Genomic DNA, 22600 nt, shown 5'->3' on the forward strand with positions numbered 1-22600 from the left:
CTCCTGACTCACGCAAGCTGGCCTTGACCATGCAACAGTTGGGGCTACTCCGGATGACAATGTGTGAGAAGAGCGACTGGAGCGTATTTGGTCCCAAACCACCGCAGGGCCTTCTAATTCCTAGCTCCTGGGGAACTAACCCGAGAGAGAGATGCTAACACAGACGGGAATCTAGCAGAAGGCCACCTGGAAGACAGATCGCTTCAGAGGCTGACTGCTTTAACTCAGTCAAAAACTGACAAGGGTCTGAGCTCAGTCCATAAAAATAGAAATACGGAGGCAGGACACGGCTCAGGGATATTCAGAAGACTTAACGGACACCAACCTCTGCTCAGAGACCCCACAGCTGATGGTCTTGACAACTTAAAAGGACTCTGAAGGCCCCGCCCACCTCCTCAGGACCCGTGGCCGTGGACACTGGCAACCCCTCGCAGCACCCCTGACCCCGGGCCCTGCTGCTTCCTCGATATGGCACGCAGACGTTTCGTATCCGTGCCGCCCAACTCCCGTCCTCTGAGCCTGTCAGCGCGCCTTCAGGAGGAGCAAATGCCATGCCTGCTCCGCGTCCCTTCCAGGGCCGTGCTCTGGGCGCTCCAGGAGAGGGCCACACAGTTGCTGTGGCATCTTGAGGCCCCCCGTGGCCTCCAGCACCAGCCTCACCTCCACAGCCAGACGGCTTGCTGAGGCCATCACATCCTGGACAGCCGCAGGCTGACAGACTGCCTGAATCTCTGCAACGCACTTGCGCTGTGCACCACCCCCTTGGGCACCCTCGGCATGGCCGGGCCCAGACACGAGTCACAGCTCTCTGTGGGTCAGCAGAACCAGGTGAGAAGCCCGCATACAGGACCCCAGATCAGTGGGCTCAGTCCTGGGGCTGACGTCTCCACCCTCCTCTGGGAGCGGAAACAGAAGCAGGAGCCACGCTCGGGCAGGCGGACGGGACCTCATAGTTCTTCAGAGACAGGCCCTCGTGGCGTGAGCAACCTAAACATAGCTGTGGGAAGGGCTCCTCTGGAAAAAGGCACGCCGACATAACCCTGACCCCACTCTGGCCACAAGCTCTGGGGCTGAGCTCGTACCAAGAGGGCAGGATTTATCCTCTCTCCTCTGGAAGCTGGGCAAGCCTTTCCAACTGCCTGAACCAAGAGAACACACTGGAAGCGACGCTGTGTGACCTCCAAGGTGAGATCATAAAACGCAACGTGGCTTCCACCTGGGGAACTGGGAGCCTCTGGCCGTGTCGTGGGGACACCAGGTCACGTGGGCAACACGTGGCCATGCCGTGGCACCACCCGCCAGGCCTGTGGGGGATGATCTGAGCCTCCAGGGCCATGTCTTTCAGCTGCGGTCCAGAGGCTGAGCCCAGAGCAGTCACTGCCCCCCCTGCTGCCTGACCAAACTCCTGACCTCAGAAATTACAAGCTCAAACATGACTACCGCTGTGTCGGGCCATGAAATCTTGGGGGGCTTGAGAGAGGCTCTAGCCCGAGTGGAGGTGAGAGGTAAACAGGCGTCCACATGGGGAGGTGGCAAGAGCCCCCAAGGGGACTGGAGTCTGAGTAGAGGGTCCAGGAATACCCTGCACCGACCACTTACATCACTGGAAGCTGCACAGCGGTGACGTCACTGACTTTTATCCCTTGTGCGTTATCAGCTGGCATATTTACTTTAAGGAAGCACTGTCACTCATCACCCGGGGCTTCGTGCCTGCCCTGATGCCCGGAACCCACGGGGAAGACAGGGAAACCGTTTCCTCCTTCCCTGTCAGTTACCAGCTTTCAGAAGAGCGAGCTGGCTTAAGGAGGATCGTGTTTTACTACTGGTGTCCTACACTCCCAGTAGATAAAAATTATTGGCTATAATTTAACAAATCAAGAGGTACATGTAGGGAAATTCTGTTCACGGTCATCCACGGGAAGCTCACATGACTCTCTTAAAGTTCTTTTAACACTGCAACACTGAAAGCTAATACAGTATTAACCAAAAAACTTCCAAGGCTACAAAAAAAAAAACCACGACAGTTCCATATTGAGGAAGGTAGACAACCAGGATATGGTAGAAGAAATAGAATATGACTTAGTCAAATGTCCTACCACTCTTACCTGGCTATCTTTGGGACTGAGTAAATTCAAATTCTCCTAGAACAAAAACCCCAAAGATATTTCATTTTGTGTCTTTTGAATCCTCCTTTCTAGGCCCACCCAGAAGCATACATGCTACGACCGTCCGCTGGATGAGGCTCAGTGAGCAAACAGCGAGGACAAAGACTGCTGGAGACCATACACCTCTGGAAGTTTCACTAAAAACACGTTGCAAGCAGAATCTCCAAATAGGGTCCACAACCCTCCCTTTTCTGTGGCCCCAAGAAATAAACAAGATGCCTGCAAGGAGAAGGTTCCAGGAGGGCCGTGAGAGGCCAGGGTGTCCTGGGTCTCACGGCTGGGCACCGAGCACAAAGCATGTTTATGGAAGCCAAGAAAGGAAGCTGACTGCTACTGGGCTTGACTGTACCCGGGTCAAAAGCTAAAGGTCTGAGACACTTAAAAGAGCTGACATCCTGAGGGCTCAGGAGTAAAAAATACTTACTAACACAGAAGTCAATGGAAAAAGGAAGAAGTAATGTAATTACCTGCTTGAAAATTCAAAAAAGACCCTAAATAACAAGACATCAGTAAAGCCACTGGTTACGAACTTTCTAGGCCTGGGGCTATGGGATGGCATCGCGGTCACCCCAAGCTCTGAGGAGGGGACGGGCGTCCGATGAGCTCAGAGCCCTCTTCCCACAGGCACTGGCTGCAGCCCCCACCCCGGGCCCCTACGCTGCCCGTGGGACACACTCCCACGACCAGCCCGTGACCGGGTGACACGCACCACACTCCCATCTGGAGTGAGACTCTGAGGACGTATGCCCACGTGGATGATGCATCCCCCATGCGGACATTTTCCAACGTGGGTCAACTGTACTGCTCTAAGTATCTAACACATCCTATTGTATTCCCGAGTGTGTGTTAAATTGAGTTTTGAAAACAATGCCTCGACTGTGCAGATGTCCGGTAACACACATCCAGCGTGGGTGAGCAGGGAACAAAGCGGCCCGAGGTAAAGACAAGTCCACCAGCCGAGAAGAGGCGGCAAAGTAGTAGCTTCCGTGTCCTCTTCTCAAGGAGGAGCATTTTCACGCAAAAGTTAACTTCTCCCAGAAATATTACATACTTTAAAGATTAAGAAGAGCTCTCCAAAACCAAACAAAAGCAATCTGCCGTAACAGGACTGTGAAGGTAACAAAGAGAAAGAAAAAAAGAAAAGCAGTAGGAGACATCAAAATAATCTCTGTGATTTCTCAAGAAAACCACTAAGAGCTGACCAGGTTTGGCTGTTCCTAAGTGCACCCTCATCCTTCAGGCCACCCTGACTCATGTGCCCAGACCCACGGACAGCGATCTGGGGGCTACACCCCACGTGGGAAGGGCATGAGTCTAACTCAGAAGGATATTAAGGGGTGACAGAGTCCATACCAGCCGTGTCTGATGCAGGAAGCTTCCTCCACCACGTCTCACAGGCTGTCTGCTACACAGCTGTAAACACCCGAGACAGCAGATAAGCTAACTGTCTGAAGACAGGGCCACTGACAGTTCCAGAAGACTCTCCACGCAGAGCAGGCCTCAGTGCTGGGGCGCGGGCCCCTCACTTCTCCCTTTGCTGTTGGCTCCTTCTGTCTGCGGTCCCCTGCACCCAGCACGGCACCTTACCTACTGCAGGGCTGGCATGCTGGGAGGGACAGCACGATGCCACCTCCTTCCTGACACGTCATGGCCCCGGCCAGAGCCGGCGGCCTTCTCCTCTGGGTCTGGAGGCGCTCCTTTCAGAGCCTCCGTCACCGCAGATGGCACCACAGGCATACACTCTACCTCCGTGATGTACACGCAACATGCCACTCCTGCCAGGACCACCCCATCTTGATGAGCACAGCCTGGCAGTAGGTCTGGGACCAGGAAGAGTGAGGCCTCTAGAGCAGCTCCTCCTGAACACTGTTCTGGGTCTCCTGAGTTTCTACATGAATCTCAGCATCAGCCTGTCCGTTTCTGCAAAAACAGGCACCTGGGGCTTTGACAGGGACTGCATGAAGTCTGCGGACCACACTGGGAACACTGCCATCTCAAGAACACAGAGTCTTCCAACCCACGAACATGAGGTGTCCTCTCACGTGTCCAGGCCCTCTCAGACTCAGACGCGCTTCCACTGGACTCTATAATCCCTTCTTCGTATCTGAGCCATCTGTAGGCCTCCCTCCTTATTTACCTCTGCCATGTATTAAAAGACTAGCACTCTTGACTTGCATTTCTTTTTGCCATAAAAATGCTTTCAAGTATTTCTGGTATAATTTTAAATACGAATAACAATAAATACAAACATGCCCCAGTAAAACAAGTGTTTTCAACAGCTACACCCTAAGTGAGAGTAAACACCAGGCTGACCTTGAGATCGCAGGTGGTGTTGAGCAGCAGGTTGGAAGGTTTGAGGTCACGGTGCAGCACGTTGGCTGAATGGATATACTTTAACCCTCTGAGGATCTGGTAAAGAAAGTAGCAGATATGGTCATTGCTGAGGTGTTGTGTCTTCAAGAGCTTGTAGAGATCTGTTTCCATGAGGTCCTGTACTATGTATCTGTTTGGAAAGGTTAAGGTAACATACCGAAATAGCTGGTTACACTCAGCAAAGCACTGAAAACAAAAGGAATGCCAACAATCCACTATGCCATCCTGAGGCCCCGGAGGGAAATGAGAACCTGATGGCAGGCGGGCGCACCTCAGCGGAAGGGGTCGGAGCTGTGCCCTACGCCTCAGCTCCTGTGAGACAGCACGTGCGCTGACGCCCCAGCGGAGACCTGACCTTGCGCAGGAGACGGGCCTGAGTCCTGCGCCCCAGGGGCCCACCACCAAGAGGAGCCCCTGGCATCGCTGAGAGGGGTGGGCGGTATCAGGCGCTTTCTCCTCTGGCCCAGCAACAACTCCCGACTTCATTGGTCTTTGACCTGCCTTCCTGTCCCCCTCCTTCCCCACAAAAACCAACCATAAAACTTTTGGAAACACAGGCTGAGAACACACTCGCTACTAAACTCAGCCCTTGGTCTACCTGTCTGCCTCTGCAGTTCAGGCTAAGAGACTAAACACATCAGACAGTGCTCGCTTGCGCCACCAAGGGGCCTGTGGGCTGCGCCCCTCGGCTGTCCGGCCCACCCTCCTCTCGGCGTCTAGAACCTCAGGCACAGCCAACTTCGTTCCCACGGAAAATAAACTGTAAATGCTGCCGCGTCTAACCTCACCTCAGAGTGCTTCCGTCAGTGTTCAGGGGTTTAAGCTCATGTCTGCACACGTCACACATCCACAGAGTCACACCAGCGGGACACGCTTGGGATGTGAAGGAGACACGACTGGAACGCGTGTCATCTGACGGAGACGTGACTTTTAAGGCAAAAGGTAAAGCAGGACCGCAGGCGCAGAGGAGGCACTGCACTGAGAGAGCGGCAGACTCAGCAGAGCTGGTAACCGTGGAGGCGCCCGGGAGACCGGCCTCCCCGGGGTGGGGCGCACAGGGCAGGCACACCGCCTCCGCACGGGCCCCTTCAGCACAGCCCGCCCTGCTCAGATCAGGACAGTCTGGGCCTGACCGCTGCCGTGCAGGCCCCCTCTTCACAGTCCATGGCTCTGTCCTGTTCACCATCATAACCAACCACACCTTAAGTGGGAAGAGCATGACCGGAAAAGGTGTTCACCAAAACTTTCCACAATTGCACTTACTGAAAGGAAATCTTTACTGAAACTGACAGATACTGAGAATAGTTACTGACAACTGGAAAACTGAACCGGAGAAAAACCGTCAATGATGCAACCAGCACAGTAACTGGCAAGCGGAGGACAGCGCCCCCCACGAGCTGCACTCCTCCCCCTCCCCTAAGCAGGACGCGTCCAGGCGCGTGACCCCAGGCGACCGAGCAGCTGCCTGGGAAGGATACACATCTTTCATCTGCTCGATGGTTGGCGCTCGAATGATGTCATTGATTCCAATGATGTTCTCGTGTCGGAAGCGCAGTAGGATTTTTATCTCTCTCAGCGTTCTCTGGCAGTAGGTCTGGTGCTCAAAAGGACTGATTTTCTTGATAGCTACTCGAACTTTGTTGACATTATCATAAGCAGAGCTAAAAAAAAAAAAAAAAAAAGGAGGTGGAGGGAGACAGCATTAAAAACAGGCCCCAGGACACTGGCAGAAAGAATAAAGCGGTAAAGTAGTAAAGCGTCCATCACCCTGGGCAGAGACCTGCTGCAATGACGCCAGCATGTGCGCTATCCACAGAGAGGCCCTACCCGGAGCGCGCGCACGAGGCCGTGCTCGCAGGACCTCAGGACGGGTGGGCCCGGCCCACCGCCTGTGCGGGCGCCCACGTTCACGGCCGGGAGCACGGGCGTGTGACACAGGCGCACCGTGTCCCCACCGCTGCTAACAGCAACTGCATCTGGGGAGGGCCATCATGTCTGCCTCCAAAACAGCTTCCCACAGTTGCACCAGACTCCACTGACTCAGCACAAACGCTGCAATGACCCTCAACCACGTCTCATCCCAAGCAAAACGGACCCAAGAGGGCGACGCGGCTACACTACAGAGCACGGGGGACTGCAGCCCGCTTGTGGTAACTCGTGACGGAGGACAATCGGAACAAACACCGAGCCGCTCTCCTGTACACCCCAAACTACAAGCGCACTTCAATGGGGGCGGGGGGCAGAAGGGTGCGGTGACTGGGAGCAACAGCGGTGTCTTACTTGCAAAATGACACAACTATTTCTTTCTCCCCACCCCCCAAGAAATTTAATCAAGACGCTTGACTGTGCTGTGCTTAGCCATGTCTGACTCTTTGCGACCCCATGGACTATAATTCGCCAGGCTCTGCTGTCCATGCCATTCTTGAGGCAAGAAGACTGGAGTGGGTCGCCACGCCCTCCTCCAGGGGATCTTCCCGACCCAGGAAACAAACCCAGGTCTCCCACATCGCAGACAGATTCCGTACCATTTGGGTCATCTTATAACAAAACCTAAAGTATTGTTCAAAAAATACTCTCTCTCACACACACGCACAAAGAGGCAAAAAAAAGAAAAAAAAGAAACACCTCTCACAGTCTTAACATGGGGCCCAGTTCTTTCCAAGGTGTCCTGAATGTCTGACTTAACAGAATGCCAAGCAGAAGCAGTAATAAATACATCTTCAAGCCCCTCACTGTATACCTTTTACATTGTTTTGATTGAAGAACCATGTGAACCTTTTCAAAATATATTTCAAAAATTACTCTTAAGTGGGAAAAAAATCACAGGAGAAATCCTAGAAAACTGCTGGCATATCCCTTAAAGAAAAAAGCACAATTACTTCAGAATTCCTCACCAATACAAAAATATTTGAGAAATAAAGAGTACTTCTTAGAAAGAGGTGCAAAAATACCTTTAACCTCATGCCCACCTGAGAGAACAGTCTCTAAAACTGTAACTAGGTATGCATTTAAAACAGAGACACCCCCCCCCCTCGAATAAAGGAGGAAGCTTTTCTCCAGCATTCATTAACACTAACAGGACACACTAACAGGACGTGCAAAGATCACAACTATTCCTGTGCCCTGAGGAGCTCAAGCCCCTGCAAGCACCCTGTCATCTTACAGGAACGCGGCCTCAAGCCCCAGATGAATTTTCTCCTGAGATCCAAAGTGGTGGGGAGGGGGAGGTCACTGCCAGAGGTGAGCACATTCAATTCTTAAAACGATAGATTCCTATTACTCAGCAGTAAAAAGGAAACTACTGGTAACATAAACGCAGATGAAGCTCAAAATAATCATGCTGAGTGAAGCCAGACCAAAAGAAAAGTGCCCCTCCTCACATAAAACGCAAACTCGTCTACGAGGACAGGAAGTGGGGCTGCTGGAGGAGGAGGGATGACACGATGGATATAGAAGCCAGGTAACTCTTGGAAGTCATCAATATCCATTATCGAAATGTTCTGATAGCTTAATGGATGTATAATAAGTCAAAACTTAACATGTACACTTTTAAACTATACACTGGCATGCTAATTACCAATGACTTCTTAAAGAACTAATTTAAAAAAAGAGCCAGGGGTCCCCGAATGCATGATCAATTCCAAGGCCAGGGTACAATTCCAGAACTGTGTTTGCAGTCAATGTGGAAGTAGAAGCCCACACAACTCTAGAGGAGATTATTGAACAGATGGGAGAAACGGGAACCAGCATGAGTCAAGGACGAACAAGTCATGCTAGAGCAAGCTCATTTCCTGTTGTGACAGGGTTACCACAACAGGAGGGGGACCCAGAGCTGCGGCGGAGCCCAGCCACACTTGCTAAGCACTTCCCACTTCTGAGACTCCGTGTCAGGACTGGGGGCAAAACCAAACTGTGGTCCTCTTAAGAGAATGGCAGTTTAGGAAGGGAAGGAGACAGGAACAGTCAGCCTTCATCACAGTAAAGCACTTCTGAAACCCAGGAAGAAGCTGGGTAGATTAAGTCCAAAATAAGGGTATTAAAGAGAGGACTAAAAGATGAGGCCTGTAGAAACCACATTCTGAAGGATGAGCAGGCGTTCAAAGGGGAGCAGGGGCCCAGAGAAGGCAAGAGGCACCACGTGGAGGGGACACAAGCAGGCCACCTGCAGGAAGGCCGGCCCCTCCGCCGGCGGTGCACACGCGGTCCGGGGAACACGCCACCAGGAGCCCCGCAGAACCCCCTGGATCCCCTGAGGCAGCGAGCGGACGCCCTCTGGGGTGTACGCCACAAGGGCGGCCCGCAGCAGCAGCTCACACGGGGGGCACACAGCCCTGGCTGAGAGAGAAGAGGGCTCTGCTGGGGGCCCGTTCTCAGGGACCGCTGACACCCAGCTCTGGAAAGCCCAGGAGTCTGCAAGTTGAATCTGATCTTCTAGGTCTTCATGTAAGCCTATCTGTCTCAGGAAGAGGGGAGAGCATATTTCATGTTTCGTGTGTGCTAAGTCGCTTAAGTCATCTCCGACTCTGTGACCCTGTGGACCAGAGCCCTCCAGACTCCTCCAGGCGAGAACACTGGGGCGGGCTGCCATGCCCTCCTCCGGGGTTCTCCCTGACCCCGTGACCGAATCCGCGTCTCTCATGTCTCCTGTACTGGCAGCGACACTCGGGAAGCCCTTCTTGTTTCCTTGATCACAGTTTGATCCCTGTGGTATGTGATGCTCCAATTGTTTTCTTGACCCAGGCCTTGCAAAGAAAACAAGAAGATGGGTCAGGGAGACAGTGGTCTTATACTTTCTGGCGTAAAGGTCTGAGGAGGCCTGCAGGGGATTCGGATGGAGGAAAGAGAGGCTCTGCTTCCAGCAGCAGTGAGGAGGTGGAGGCTGAGAATAAGATATGGGAACGTTTAACAAGCCACAGAGGGGAGCACTGCTGAAGAGAAGAGAGGTCTGAGGACAGAGCTCCAGAGCAGACGGAGGAGCAGGAACCGGCCAGAGCATGAGGAAGCAGCTATAAACACCAGGAGAGAGTGCCATTTCAGAAGCCAGGAGCCCCAAACAGAAGTGCATGCGAAAGATGAGAACTGGAAGCCAGCCACTGAATCTGCGATCAGCAGACGGGTGGAGCCTGGGTGGCAGCTGATGGACGGGAGTGGGGATGGTGTGCACACACACAGGTGCCTATCTTTAAAGAAGGTGAGGAGGAGCAGAGTGACCGGCAAATCCAAGGCAACAACCAGAAGGCTCAAGCTGTCAGGCAGCAGTGGAGGGGTCAGGGGCTGGGGGAGCAGGCAGGGTGGAGAGGAGGCTCCCCGAACTCGGCAGGTGTGAGGAGGCAGTGTGCATTCAGGCAAGCCCTCCCTGCAGGGACCTGGGGCTACAGAGCAGGGCACGTGTGGGGCTGAAGCAGGAGGCAGACTGCGGCCAGAGCAGAGCGTGAGGGCGGCGCGCCGGCAGGAGCCTCTTAGCCAGCCTGAGCCGCGGTGGAGCCACAGCTCTGCAGAAGGTGCTGCCTCCGTCACCAGCCTCATGCCTCTCAGCTTAGTGAAGAGTCAGTCGCATCTGACTCTGAGACCCCATGGACTGTAGCCCGCCAGGCTCCTCTGTCCGTGGACTTCTCCAGAAAGAAGTTGGGTTGCCACTCCGTTCTCCAGGGGACCTTCCCGACCCAGGGATCTGACCGGGGTCTCCCCCACTCAGGTGGGCCTTTACTACTGAGTCCCTGGGAAGCCCCAGCTTGGTTCTGGTTCAAATGCTCTCCATTTAAGTAGACTCAACTCCTCAAGGGCAGAAGCACACATCCTATATTGCTTATGCCATCTTCCGAGGAGCTATAACCAAATTCTCGGGGAGAAACCAACAGTGGAGGAGCAGAGACAAAGCTCCCCAACACAAGAACTTCGAACATATGTCCGCATCCTCTCCCCGCCCCCTCACCTGCGGGCGGGCGGGCTGCACCTAGGGACGCGCTCCAAAGCACAGATGGTGACACAGGAGGGAGGCACTCGGCGGTGGAGCAGCCTGGCAGATCCCACCCCCACCGAGTGGTCAGTTACCACCACCAGTGACACCCCGTGGACGTCTCTGGTAGGATGAGAGAGGCGGCTCATCTCTGTGGTGCTCCTTCCCAAGCCCGTCACCCCAGTCTAACAGTGAGAAGAACGTCCGCAAACCCAACGTGAGGGCTAGTCCACAAAATGACTCAATGAGTTCGCCCAAGTCATGAAAAAATAACAAGAAACAGTCACAGAGACACGAGGCGACATACAACCAAATGCATGTCGTATCCTGGACTGGATCTTGGAACAGAACAAGGAGATCAGTGGAAAAGCAAATTCCAAATAAAGTCTGGAATTCCATGACACCAATGTTGGCTTTGATAAGCACACTACAGACACATGTAAGATGTTGCTATGAGGGGAGACAGACACTGGGTAGGGACTTACGGGAGCCCTCAGCACTGTCTGCAACTTTTCTGTAAACCTAAAATTATTCCAACATATAAGTTTGTCTGAAAAAGATCTTCCACTTAATGATACTTCCAAAATTGATGAAATAATTAGCATATAGAAAATATGGACTTAATTTAATAAGTAGAAGGAAACAATCATTTCACAGTTAGCTACTTTAACCTCCCATAAAAATAAATGCCCAATGGAACAAAAATATTCCTGAAAAGGTAACTGAAAATTTTGCTTAATTGAACTTTAAGTTATATTCTACTTCAATCATTGGACAAACATTTACTAAATATCCCAAGTAGCCTAACTATTCATGCAGGTTGAAATGACAGAATATCATCCCTCCTGCCTTCCTCCCTTTGAGCATCCTTAAGAATAGGGATGATATTTGAAGGTATTTATTGCAAAACTGCCTAAAAGAACAAAACGTATTGCCAAACATAAGGTTTAATACATTGTGGAATATTAATAGGTCCCTGTGCAGCCATTAAACTAAGTATGAAGACTGTAGTAACTAAAAGTGAGGTTCAAAATAAAACCACAGACTGTAGCTTAAAAATATTTATCTAGAAGAGCCAATTTGCAAAACAAGCTGGGATGATGGAGCCATAAGTGACTTAAGACGTAATTTAAATTGTATTTTGTCTTACTATTTCCGTCTATTCTACTGGGAGGAAAAAAATAATCAATGAGGTGTGGTAAAGTAAGATAAGGCAGCTTGAAGGGAAAGACCTGAGTTTATTTAAATGAGTTCCTAACATTCGAAATACTGTCACAGGCTTTGCTTCTAGCCATGATGAAAGAACAGAGACTGATCTACTCTCTAACTAAAAGGGAAAAAAGACAGGGTTTATGGAACAACGGTCTTCAGACACCCAACGGCAGGCAGCACAGGGCATCGAGGCGAGGGCTGTAATGGCTCCAGCTTGCTGCCTGGAGCGTCCAGGCTGCAACGCCGAGCAGGGCATCTCCTCAAGACGAAACAGAGTTCGAGATGTGGAGTACCCGCGTCAGCCAGAATCTGTGAGGCGGAGCACAGGAGAGGAGAACGTCAGAGGGCTGAGGCGGCTTCCCCCGAGCGCCCGGCTCAGGACGGGTCAGAGCTCAAGCACGCTCCGACTCCAAGGCCGGGGAGGAGCCACATGGGGCCAGAGTGGGAGCAGCTCCTGTCCTGCCGCAACAAACCCAGTCCTCAGCGAGGCCGTGACTCAGTTCAGGGGCTAAATTAGCCTTTGACTGAGGGCTATTCTGGACCTGCCGTTAAAAACACTGAGAAGAAAAAAAAAAAAAAAAAACACTGAGAAGAGAGCTCTGAAAGGAACAAACTGTTCAAGGGACTTAACTGCATCCCAGGGAAAAAACTGCCAAATATTTAAAGGAATACAAAAAAAAAAAAAAAAAATCTAGCATTCAATGTAAAATCCACAACGTCATGCATCCAGTCAACATTAAAAAAAGACCAAAACATGGCGGTTCCCTGGCAGTCCTGTGGTTATGAAGCCACCTTCCAAGGCAGGGCACATGTGTTCAATCCCTGGTCCAGGAACTAAGATCCCACAAGTCGTGGGCAACTGAGTCCATCCACTTCAACAAAGACCCAGCACAACCTAAAACCCCCCCAAAACCCAAACAAATGAAAAAAGAAACCAGGAAATATATTCAATATCTTGTAATAACCTATAATAGAAAAGAATTTGAAAATACATATACTGAATATACTGAATCACATTTGAAATATTACAAATCAATAAAAACAACAAAAAAGCAAGAAAATACCATAATGAAAAGAAAAAAAAAAAAAAAAAAACACCCATAAAATAGAGATGACAAAATTAGTAGACAAGAATTTTAAAACAGCTATCATAAATACACTCCATACACTCATGAAGGTAGGACATGATATAAGGAGAAAAGTGGAAAGTATAAGAAATACTCAAAATGAAAAAAAAAAAAAAAAGAAATACCCAAAATGAACTTCTAGAAATGCAAAAAATACAACGGTTGAAATCAGCAACAGAGTACACGCTGAGGACAAGCCTGGTGACCAGAGGACGGCGGTGGACGCCAGCCAGAACGCCAGGCAGCAGGAGCAGGTCTGGGCGTGGGGGCAGAACTCCAGGGAGCTGTGGGACAAGGCCAAGGAGCTTAGCATATACTTAGTCGGAATCTAACAACTTCACAGGTACAAAATCCGAGGGAAAGCAAGTATTTCTAGAAAAGCGTTAAATGCCAAGGAAAGACACATACAAATGCTCTTGCTACACTGGTTTCCAACTTAGCAACAGGCACCACTTAGCTGAGACTGTCCTTACAGCAGAGGGAAAACTTACTCTGATGCCCACGTATTAGCTGAGAGATGCTGCAGTAAGATACTTCTGGTATCAAGCTCTGAGATTATAGAATTATTTCTGGATTCCCACTTGGACATACAAGGATAATTTGATATATTCCAGATTCTGAGTCATTTCAGATCTGCTGTGTTTGCCAGTTAGGACTGAGAGCAGCAGTCTTGCCTGGGGAAAAAGTACGTGAAGGAAAAAATGGCCTGCTTCAAACTGCTCCATGAAAACCGGACCCTCATTCTTTAAAAAAGCATTGTTTCAAAATTTCAGGATTTCTCTCTTGTGGTGGCGGAGAAGGCAATGGTACCCCACTCCAGTACTCTTGCCTGGAAAATCCCATGGACGGAGGAGCCTGGTAGGCTGCAGTCCACAGGGTCGGGAAGAGTCGGACACAACTGAGCGACTTCACTTTCACTTTTCACTTTCATGCTTTGGAGAAGCAACCCACTCCAGAGTTCTTGTCTGGAGAATCCCAGGGATGGTGGAGCCTGGTGGGCTGCCATCTCTGGGGTCGCACAGAGTCTTAGCAGAAGTGACTTCGTGAAGTGACTTAGCAGCAGCAGCTCTTGTGGTGGAGTTCCTCTTACTGCTAGTATTCCTTTGATCCCCTCTCATGACACTGATCTTCCTGAAGTTTCCTGCTTTTCCCCAGGTACATCTGGGTCTGTCTGGGGCCCTGAGGGCAGAGCACTCAGCATAGTCACTGCTCTCCAGGGCTGGAAGTGCCCAGACCAGCTCCACTTTCAATATGGACTGCCTTCTCACACACACTCTAGGGCTGCAGACATGAGGAGGCGCCCAAAGGGCTGGCTTGGAAGCTCTCTACACTCCAGAGCATGCCTCCTCCTCTCAAGGTCATATTTACTACAGGGCAAAAGGGGCTCAGGGAAGGCTCTTCCACTCTAAGGTAGTGGCATTTAAAACAGACACCTGAGGACAGGCTGGAGGTAGTCAGGGGAGGGGTAGCTGAGAAGGCAAGTGTACTGAGCAGGGATGGGATAGACCGATGAGTCAGTAAACCCCAAAGAAGGCCACAGGTGGCTGGACCACACCACGCCAAGAGCTCCACTATTTCAAATGGGCAGAAGGTAAGAACAGATAGTCAGTGTGACAATACACACATAGAAAAGTGAATGATGAGTCATCAGGGAAATGCAAATTAAAACCACACAGCACACCCATCAGAAGGGCGAAAATGAGAAAGGACGACCATACCAAGTGTTGGTGAGGATGTGGAAAAGCGAGGACTCACACCCTGCAGGTGGAACTACAAAACGGACAACCGCTGGGAAAAGGCTCGGTGGTTTCTGAAAAATTAAATACACATTTGACATACAAGCCAGAAGTTCCCCTCCTTGTTATTTACTCAAGAGAAATGAAATCAGATGTCTCTGACAACTGCCAAGATACAGACACAGCCTAAGTGTCCCCTGATGGATGAGTGGATAAGGAAGATGTAGTCTGCAGTGTGTGATGGAAGCCCAGCTGGCCACAGAGAAAGAAGAGACCCCGTTCTCTGCCACAACACAGATGGGCCGCGAAGGCACTGTGCTAAGTGAGGCAGGCCAGGCAGAGGGAGACAAACAGCACAAGATGTCACTTACATGCGGAATCTAGAAAACAAAAGCGAAGCAAACCCAGGCTCACAGATACAGAAAACAGGCTGGTGGCTGGCGGAGCGCAGCTGGGAGGAAAACAGGTGAAGGCGGTCAAGAGGCAGAAATGTCGAGGGACAGGACAAACAGGCCTGGGTGTGGCGCACACACAGGGAAGGCGGCAACTGCACTTACTCTGGTGGTCACGCGACACGACGTGTACACAGGTCAAACCACTGTGTGCACACAGTAACAGAATACTGTCCGCCGAATACACTCCAATTAAAAAAGAGAAAATACACGCCTGTGGAGACTTGTGTACAGCGGCCTGTAGGAGCTTTCTTTATAACACTCACAGACTCGGAGGAGCCCAGAGAGCCATCAACAAGCAAAGGTTACACGGGGTGTCACCCGCCGCGTGGAAGAGCGCTGAGCAGCAAAAAGGAAAAGACTCCCGATGCCCCCGACAAGGATGGACCTGGAAAACCCACGCCATGGGAGGGGGCCAGGCAGAGAGCGTGCCCGCACAGTTCTAGGTGAGCTGAGGCTGACACACAGCAATGGACGGCTGAGCCGCGGTCGCCCGAGCAGAGCACGGACCGCAGGGTTGCGAGAGGCCTTCACGGTGACACGATGTTCTCTCCATCCTCTGCGGGGGGGGGGGGCACACAACTGCGGACATTTGCCAAGGCTCACTGAACTATGCACAAAGGAAGGTGAATTTTACTGTGTATAAATTATTCCCCAAAAGGTGATTTTTAAAAACTGAGCTATGTTACAAAACGGTGGTGCTAATTTTCTTTCATGGTTCACACTGAAGACGATTTAAAGACAAATGTTCCAGACAGGCTCTGAGCAACGGCAGCACCATCAGAATCAACACCCAGGCTTCCACAGTCATTCCAAGGCTCTGACATAAATACAACATTTCTGGGGGACATTCAGGTTCTCTCCCCGTCCTTCCTGGTCCCCTTCCATTACAGTTACTTCATAGCAGAGGTTCAGTGATATTTTGTGGATAATAAAGTTTGTCTAATAAAGGGGGTAACTCATCATGCATTAGCCTCACATACTGTACACATTGTTAAGCAACTAAAGTGCTACCTATCAGCTGTGAATGGGCTATTTTTAGAGAAAGCTATTAAGCTGTTCTCTAAGCTACCCATTTTGGTGAACTTTAATTATCTGAACACAAAACTACAGTACTTTGTTTCACAGATAAAAATTAACTTGTCTTCAAATGCTAAGTTAGACTGATCCAAATTAATGTTCCAAAAATAAGTAGGTGGATAATACAAATGGCTGCTCTGAAAGAAAACGGATTACTTTAGACTGATTCTCTCATAATTTACTAACCAAGAATGCCAGTGCAAAGGTTTCTCTAGAGGGTGCGAACCATTAAGAGAGCAAATAAAAGCTAAAGTCATTTTAGGTGTAAAACCACCATAATTTTACATATGACTCAGTGCTCCCTAACCTATAGATACGGCAGCTTAAAGTCTGATGTCATGAACATGTGTGCAATTTCTCTAGGAAAGGTGCTCTGGACAGCCCAGAGCTTGAACAAACTTGGTTGTCTACATATACATTTTTAAATCTCTCCAGCAACAGTCACATGAGTCCCAAGTCTGCCTTTTCCCTTATTAGCCCAGACATTACTGAACTACTCAATACCTCTGAACAACCATTTGCTTGACTCAAAAATGAAGACAGTCTCCCTGGAGAAGGAAATGGCAACCCACTCCAGTACTCTTGCCTGGAGAATCCCATGGACGGAGGAGCCTACAAGTCCATGGAATCGAAAAAAAAAAAAAAAAAAAAAAGAAGAAGAAAGTCTAAGGGTTACAAAGATTGCAAAAACAGCAGATGAAAAGCCTTAAGATATTAGACCACTTCCCAAAGTGGAACAGGGAGGCCGGGCGTGCTGCAGTCCACGGGGTCACAAAGAGTCAGACACGACTGAGCGACTGAACTGAACTGATGTCTGCCCTGATAGTGCTGACCAAGTTAGAAGAAGATTTCATTATTCTGTGTTTAGGCTTCTTCAAAACATAACTGCAAAATTTCTTTAAAAAAATTTTATATGTATACAAGAGAATGGAAAACACCGCACACCCACGTATGTGGCTGTATGGATTAATGCATACATACAACAGGCACACACAGATATAACCACAAAGACGCAGAGCTGTAGGGACTTACACTGAGCAAAGGTTCCACAAATGCTGGTGAGCTCAGCCAAGCGCACAGATCACTGAAGGAGAAAGCATGAAAAGCATCTCTCCCCGCAGGAACAGCTAACCTAAGACACCCCACCAGGATTCAGCGCCCCAGCCACCACCCGATGCCTGAAGCACGCTCACACTCCAGCGCCCCAGCCACCACCCGATGCCTGAGGCACGCTCACACTCCAGCGCCCCAGCCACCACCCGATGCCTGAAGCACGCTCACACTCCAGCGCCCCCGCCACCACCCGATGCCTGAAGCCCGCTCACACTCCAGCGCCCCAGCCACCACCCGATGCCTGAAGCACGCTCACACTCCAGCGCCCCAGCCACCACCCGATGCCTGAGGCACGCTCACACTCCAGCGCCCCAGCCACCACCCGATGCCTGAAGCACGCTCACACTCCAGCGCCCCAGCCACCACCCGATGCCTGAAGCACGCTCACACTCCAGCGCCCCAGCCACCACCCGATGCCTGAAGCACGCTCACACTCCAGCGCTGCTGTCAGTGCTCCACCAGATCCGCCCCGCGCGCTGACCTGCAGTACTCTGGGGAAACGGCCTTTGGAGCTCACCTGTGCTCTGAACCTGTCCTGAGACCTTGAGGACGCAGAGGGGCTACTCACTTGCGGAACATCCCCCTACACTTCCTTCCTCCTCAGCTCTCCCCTCCCACTTTCACTGGGCAAGGATTCCAGGACGGCCCAGGTGGGCTGGCCTGCGGTGAGCTCTGAGAACAGCCAGAAGTGGTGAACCGAGGGCATCAAGCCCACCCCAGACCTCTGTGCTCCGGGCAGCCGCCCAGGCAGCGGCGTGCGTCTCTGGCCCTGAAGCGGAGCGAGGCGGGGAGTGGGCCCCAATAACCGCGATGCCCGCGGCTCGGTGAGCACTCAGCACCCTTCCGCATGATCTCCACCACGACCGGGTGAAGCACAACCCCGACTTCACAGATTTCTAAGAACCTGAGGCAGGAGGGTGGAATCAATTACACAACCAGCAGACTGAAAAGAACTGGGATTCAAACTAGCGGAGCTCCCAAACCCATGCTCTCAGCCACTGCACCACACGAGGGCCAGTAGCCCCCACTGGCCATGTCCTCTTGCTGGTGATGAACCAAGGTTTGGTTCTTAACTGGGCCAGAGTCTCACAGGTCAACTGAAAAGAAGCTGATGAAGAAAATTTAAATCATCGTATTGACCATGATACAGAAAGCATTCTGCTTCCCAAAGTAGCCTATGAGTTCTGAAGGTTTTGGCTATTTACATCATCTTCCTCAGGATGCACCAAAACTTGTCTCCTCCGAAACAAGTGGCAAATATATACTGTAAACGAGGAAGGCTGAAGGCAGGGGACGTAAGGCAAACCAGACACAGAGGAGCGACATGAAAAAGAGAGGAGAGGTGCCCAGACAGGCCCAGGCCCAGGCCAGACAGGCCCAGAAGCCAGAAACCCTCACGGTGAGGGTCTTCAGTGGGGGCACAGGGGAGGAGGAGCAGGAGGACAGGGAGCTGCACTCCAAAGAGAGGACGGTTTACTTCAAACGGCCATCCCTGCTTGCCTCTGTAAAATGTGCCCCAGGGAGTTGACAGGGGAAAAGAGAGGCTTGGGGACCATCCCCAGCACAGCAACTCCAGTTTAGATGAGAAACCCAAGTTTCTCATGAACTGAACAATGTCAGAAATATTAACACCCACCCAGACATGTGGAGAAGAACTAACACAGAAAAATGTTGAAACTGGAAGCACACAGCATGGTTATCTAAACTGAAAAGAGCTGCGTGCACAATGAGGCAGGTGGTGAGAGGTTATATAACAGACGCTAAACTGGGTGAAGAAGAAAACTGTGACATATAATTATACTCTAAAGTGCCGGTAAGGGACTCTCCAGTCAGAGCTGGAGGGCTAATTTTACTTCTTTCCATTAAAAAAGTTTCTGCAGTTGGAAGTTGTTGTTTTTTCTTTCCCCAACCCATTACGACAGAAGAGGTAAGACAAGGAAAGGAAGACCCTGAACAAAATCAGCAAACATTCACATGTCTGTGTTACAAAATATATGCGAATTAACTCTCATACACTCCTGGAGGGAAGGTAAGTTATAAACCCTCCTGAACAGGCTGGTAGGACAATCCCTACCAAAATCATACATCTGCACCCAAAATGGAACACCAATAGTAACAAATGAACCTAACTGTATTTCAAATTAATAACCACAATGAAGGGCATGAGGAATTAGCTATCAGCCTAAGTAACTTCAGGAAACATATCTTTTTTTTTTTTTTGCCCCATGGCATGCCGGAGGGAATCGAAGCAGAGCCCCCTGCTGTAGAAGGGTGGAGTCTCAACCACGGGACCACAAGAAGTCCCAGGAAGCAGTATTTTAACTGGATGCTGTAAAGCTAAAGCAGCAAAGGGCTGAACACAAGTCCTGTATCCAGTCAGTGAGCTTGTTTCTCACAACGATAAGGGTTAGCAATTCTGAATCTACTTTATGTATAAATAGAATGGGACTTAACAAATAAGCAAACAAACAGAGACAATGAGTGCCAAGCTGGCAGAAGAACCACAAGCAGGAGGGAAGGCTGAAGTGAGCCGCACGGTGCTTGCTGCGCTGGACGCTGAGGCGTCAGGAGGAACTCACAGTTTCCGACACAGAGACACAGACACAGACACGCAGGTGTGCGTGCCGTGGGCTGCTGAGCACACACCCATTTTCCCAGCTCTGCTCGCGGAGAAGGCCTGGGAGGCACAGCGCCCCAGCAGCAGGGGGCACACTTCTGACAACTAAGAATGTGCGCAAGCAAGGGTGGGGGTTGTTGAAAGGATCAACCTGAAGGAGCAAACACAGGTCAAAAGTGAAAGGAACGTGAAAAGTGAATGGGCTTCCCTGGTGGCTCAGATGGTAAAGTGTCTGCCTGCAATGTGGGAGAGACCTAGGTTCGATCCCTGGGTCAGGAAGATCCCCTGGAGGAGGAAATGGCAACCCACTCCAGTACTCCTGCCTGGAAAATTCCATGGACGGAGGAGCCTGGTGGGCTACAGTCCATGGAGTTGCAAAGAGTTGGACACGACTGAGCGACTTCACTTTCAATTTGAATTTGAAAATGACAATATTGGGTTATAACCCACAAAATAAGACAAATACCCATGAGTTTATACTGACACAAATAAATAACTGGATGGGGAGAAGGAACAGCTCTTTCTCACTCCTGTGTGGAGTGCCTAAAAGGAACAGGAGAAACAGAAAAACCATCATCAGGTAAATACCACAAAAATTTTTCAGACAAGATCCATGGATGGATCTTAATCTAGTGAGTAAAAATCTGAGAAGAAACAGGGTATCTGCATAGTCTCAAAGTACATCCTCTAAGATATTTATTAATTCCAAAGGGGTAAATAGACGGATATTATCTTAACCAGGTGATGAATGTCTCTAGGGATAAAACATTTCAACAACCCAAACCTTCTGGTACTATGTAGTGAGAAAGGCACACTGTCATTTCTGTTAAAACTGAATAATCTCATTCCATCCATGAAAAAACAGGTAGACACACTGCAGGACAGTCTACAAAAACAGTCCAGTACTCGCCACAAGTGTCATTGTCCTGAGAGTCCGGAGAAAACAAGAAATGTCACAGCTGGGAGAGACTGGGGAGACACCACAGCTTATGTGCAAAATGGGATCCTGGAAGAAAAAACAACACTAGTGGGAAAACAGGGAACTGGGGATAAGGTCTGTATCTAGTACTGCACCAGCTGTAATTTCCTGCTTTTGGCGGTATTACCACAGACATAGACAGTGTTAACACTGAGGGTGCAGGAGAACCCTCTGGACTCTCTTTGTACCTTTTCTCAAAAATTACCTCAAAACAAAAAGTTTAAACAAAATATTCTTTGGTTAAAGTTGTATGCATATATAAATATGTGTGTGCATATGTGTAACAGATTTTTTAAAAGAGCAGAGAATGAGAAGAACGTGAAAAGAGGGAAACAGACCAAGCCTAAAAGAAATGGTTACTGGTGTGATAAAAGGTGAGGAAATATGGGAGAATAAATTAAATAAGGAACATAGTAAGCACTCAGAAGAGTTGCTGGCATAAATGTTCCATAAATGTTTTTAATTCATACACCAAAGTGGTAAAAGAAGGAACAAGGGCAATGGTTAAAGCCACGATGGTGCTGTGATCCCGGCCACTCCCGCCCAGCGCCTCTCCAGTGTGGCCACACACTGGAGCCCATGGAGCTTTAAAAAGCCACCGTGTCTCACAGTCAGAAATCGGCAGAACTGGTCTAGGGTGCAGTCTGGCAACGCTGGGGATTGTTTTTTAAAGAGCCCCAGGTGGTTCTAGTGGATAACTGAGGCTGAGCTTCACTGCTCCAGCCCTCTCCTCCTCTGTCCACCTTGGCCTGGACTGAGATCTCCCGGTCTCAGGTCTGCTCTGGACGAGGCCTCCCCGCAGTCAGATGGAAGGGGAGAGAACACTTCCCCTCAGGGCCCCCCTTTCCTCTTCCACCTGGGGGACCACCTAGGAGACCATACTGATGAGGAAAACTGAACCACATTTAAATGAATAATACCAAAAACTGGAATTACTTCGGAGACAGAAAATCTGACCACAGAAACAGGATGACTTCTTCTGGTCCCCAATATCTTCTATTGTTTAAAATGAGATTTGGGGGCTTTTTGTTTTCTAACTGTTTAGGCTACAGCATTTCTTGAAATTTTAAGTGGGTTGAAAGTTAAAAAAGAGAGCAAGAATGATGTCTTGCTTCCAACACTGTCTTATTTCACCCTCACCCCATAGGCATTTCATTAGTTTCTTGTTTATTGTTCTATTATTTCCTTATGCAAACACATACTGATTTTACTGATATATTTTGGAGTGGAATAATCTCCAAATCTAAGTAGGCATCAGAATCATCTGGGAGCCTTAAAAACTGTGGGTACGGGGCTTCCCTGGTGGCTCAGTGGTTAAGAGTCCGCCTACCAATGTAGGAGAAACGGGTTCCATCCCTGATCCAGGAAGGTCCCACGTGCCACGGAGGAACTAAGCCTGTGGGCCCCAACTGCTGAGCCTGTGCTCCAGGGCCTGGGAGCCGCAGCTACTGAAGCCCGAGGGCTCGAGAGCCTGTGCTCGGGACAAGAGAAGCACCTAAATGAGCAGCCCGCGCTCCCCAACTAGAGGTGAGCCCCCGCTCCCTGCAGCTAGAGCAAAGCCTGGGCAGCAATGAAGACGCAGCACAGCCAAAATAAAGAACCGAGTTTTTAAAAAAGCGTGGGTACCAGTTTCTATTCATCCCTACCGACTTCCGTCAAGCAGAGTCTGAAACTCTTTTTACAAAGTTCCCTCAGATGATTTCCTGTGACAGACACCTCTGAATGTACCTGCCCAGCGCTTATTCACAGAGATCTGCCCCTCCACCTTGCCTGGGTCCCTTGGGAGTATG

The 22600-nt window shown here is 50.1% G+C and overlaps 1 protein-coding gene across 1 annotated transcript in view; it reads right to left on the reverse strand.

The window, feature by feature from the left end:
* MAPK1 (mitogen-activated protein kinase 1) overlaps positions 1-22600 on the reverse strand; it is a 56020-nt gene that overhangs the window by 15021 nt on the left and 18399 nt on the right. Inside the window, exons 2-3 of the mRNA XM_043901129.1 lie at positions 6017-6199; positions 4479-4668 (exon numbers count right to left, since the gene is read on the reverse strand). Of these exons, the coding sequence (XP_043757064.1) occupies positions 4479-4668; positions 6017-6199 (373 nt within the window). The remainder of the gene's footprint in view (positions 1-4478; positions 4669-6016; positions 6200-22600) is intronic.

This window comes from Cervus elaphus, chromosome 5 (genome assembly GCF_910594005.1).
Source record: "Cervus elaphus chromosome 5, mCerEla1.1, whole genome shotgun sequence".
In the NCBI taxonomy this organism is placed as follows: Eukaryota; Metazoa; Chordata; class Mammalia; order Artiodactyla; family Cervidae; genus Cervus; species Cervus elaphus.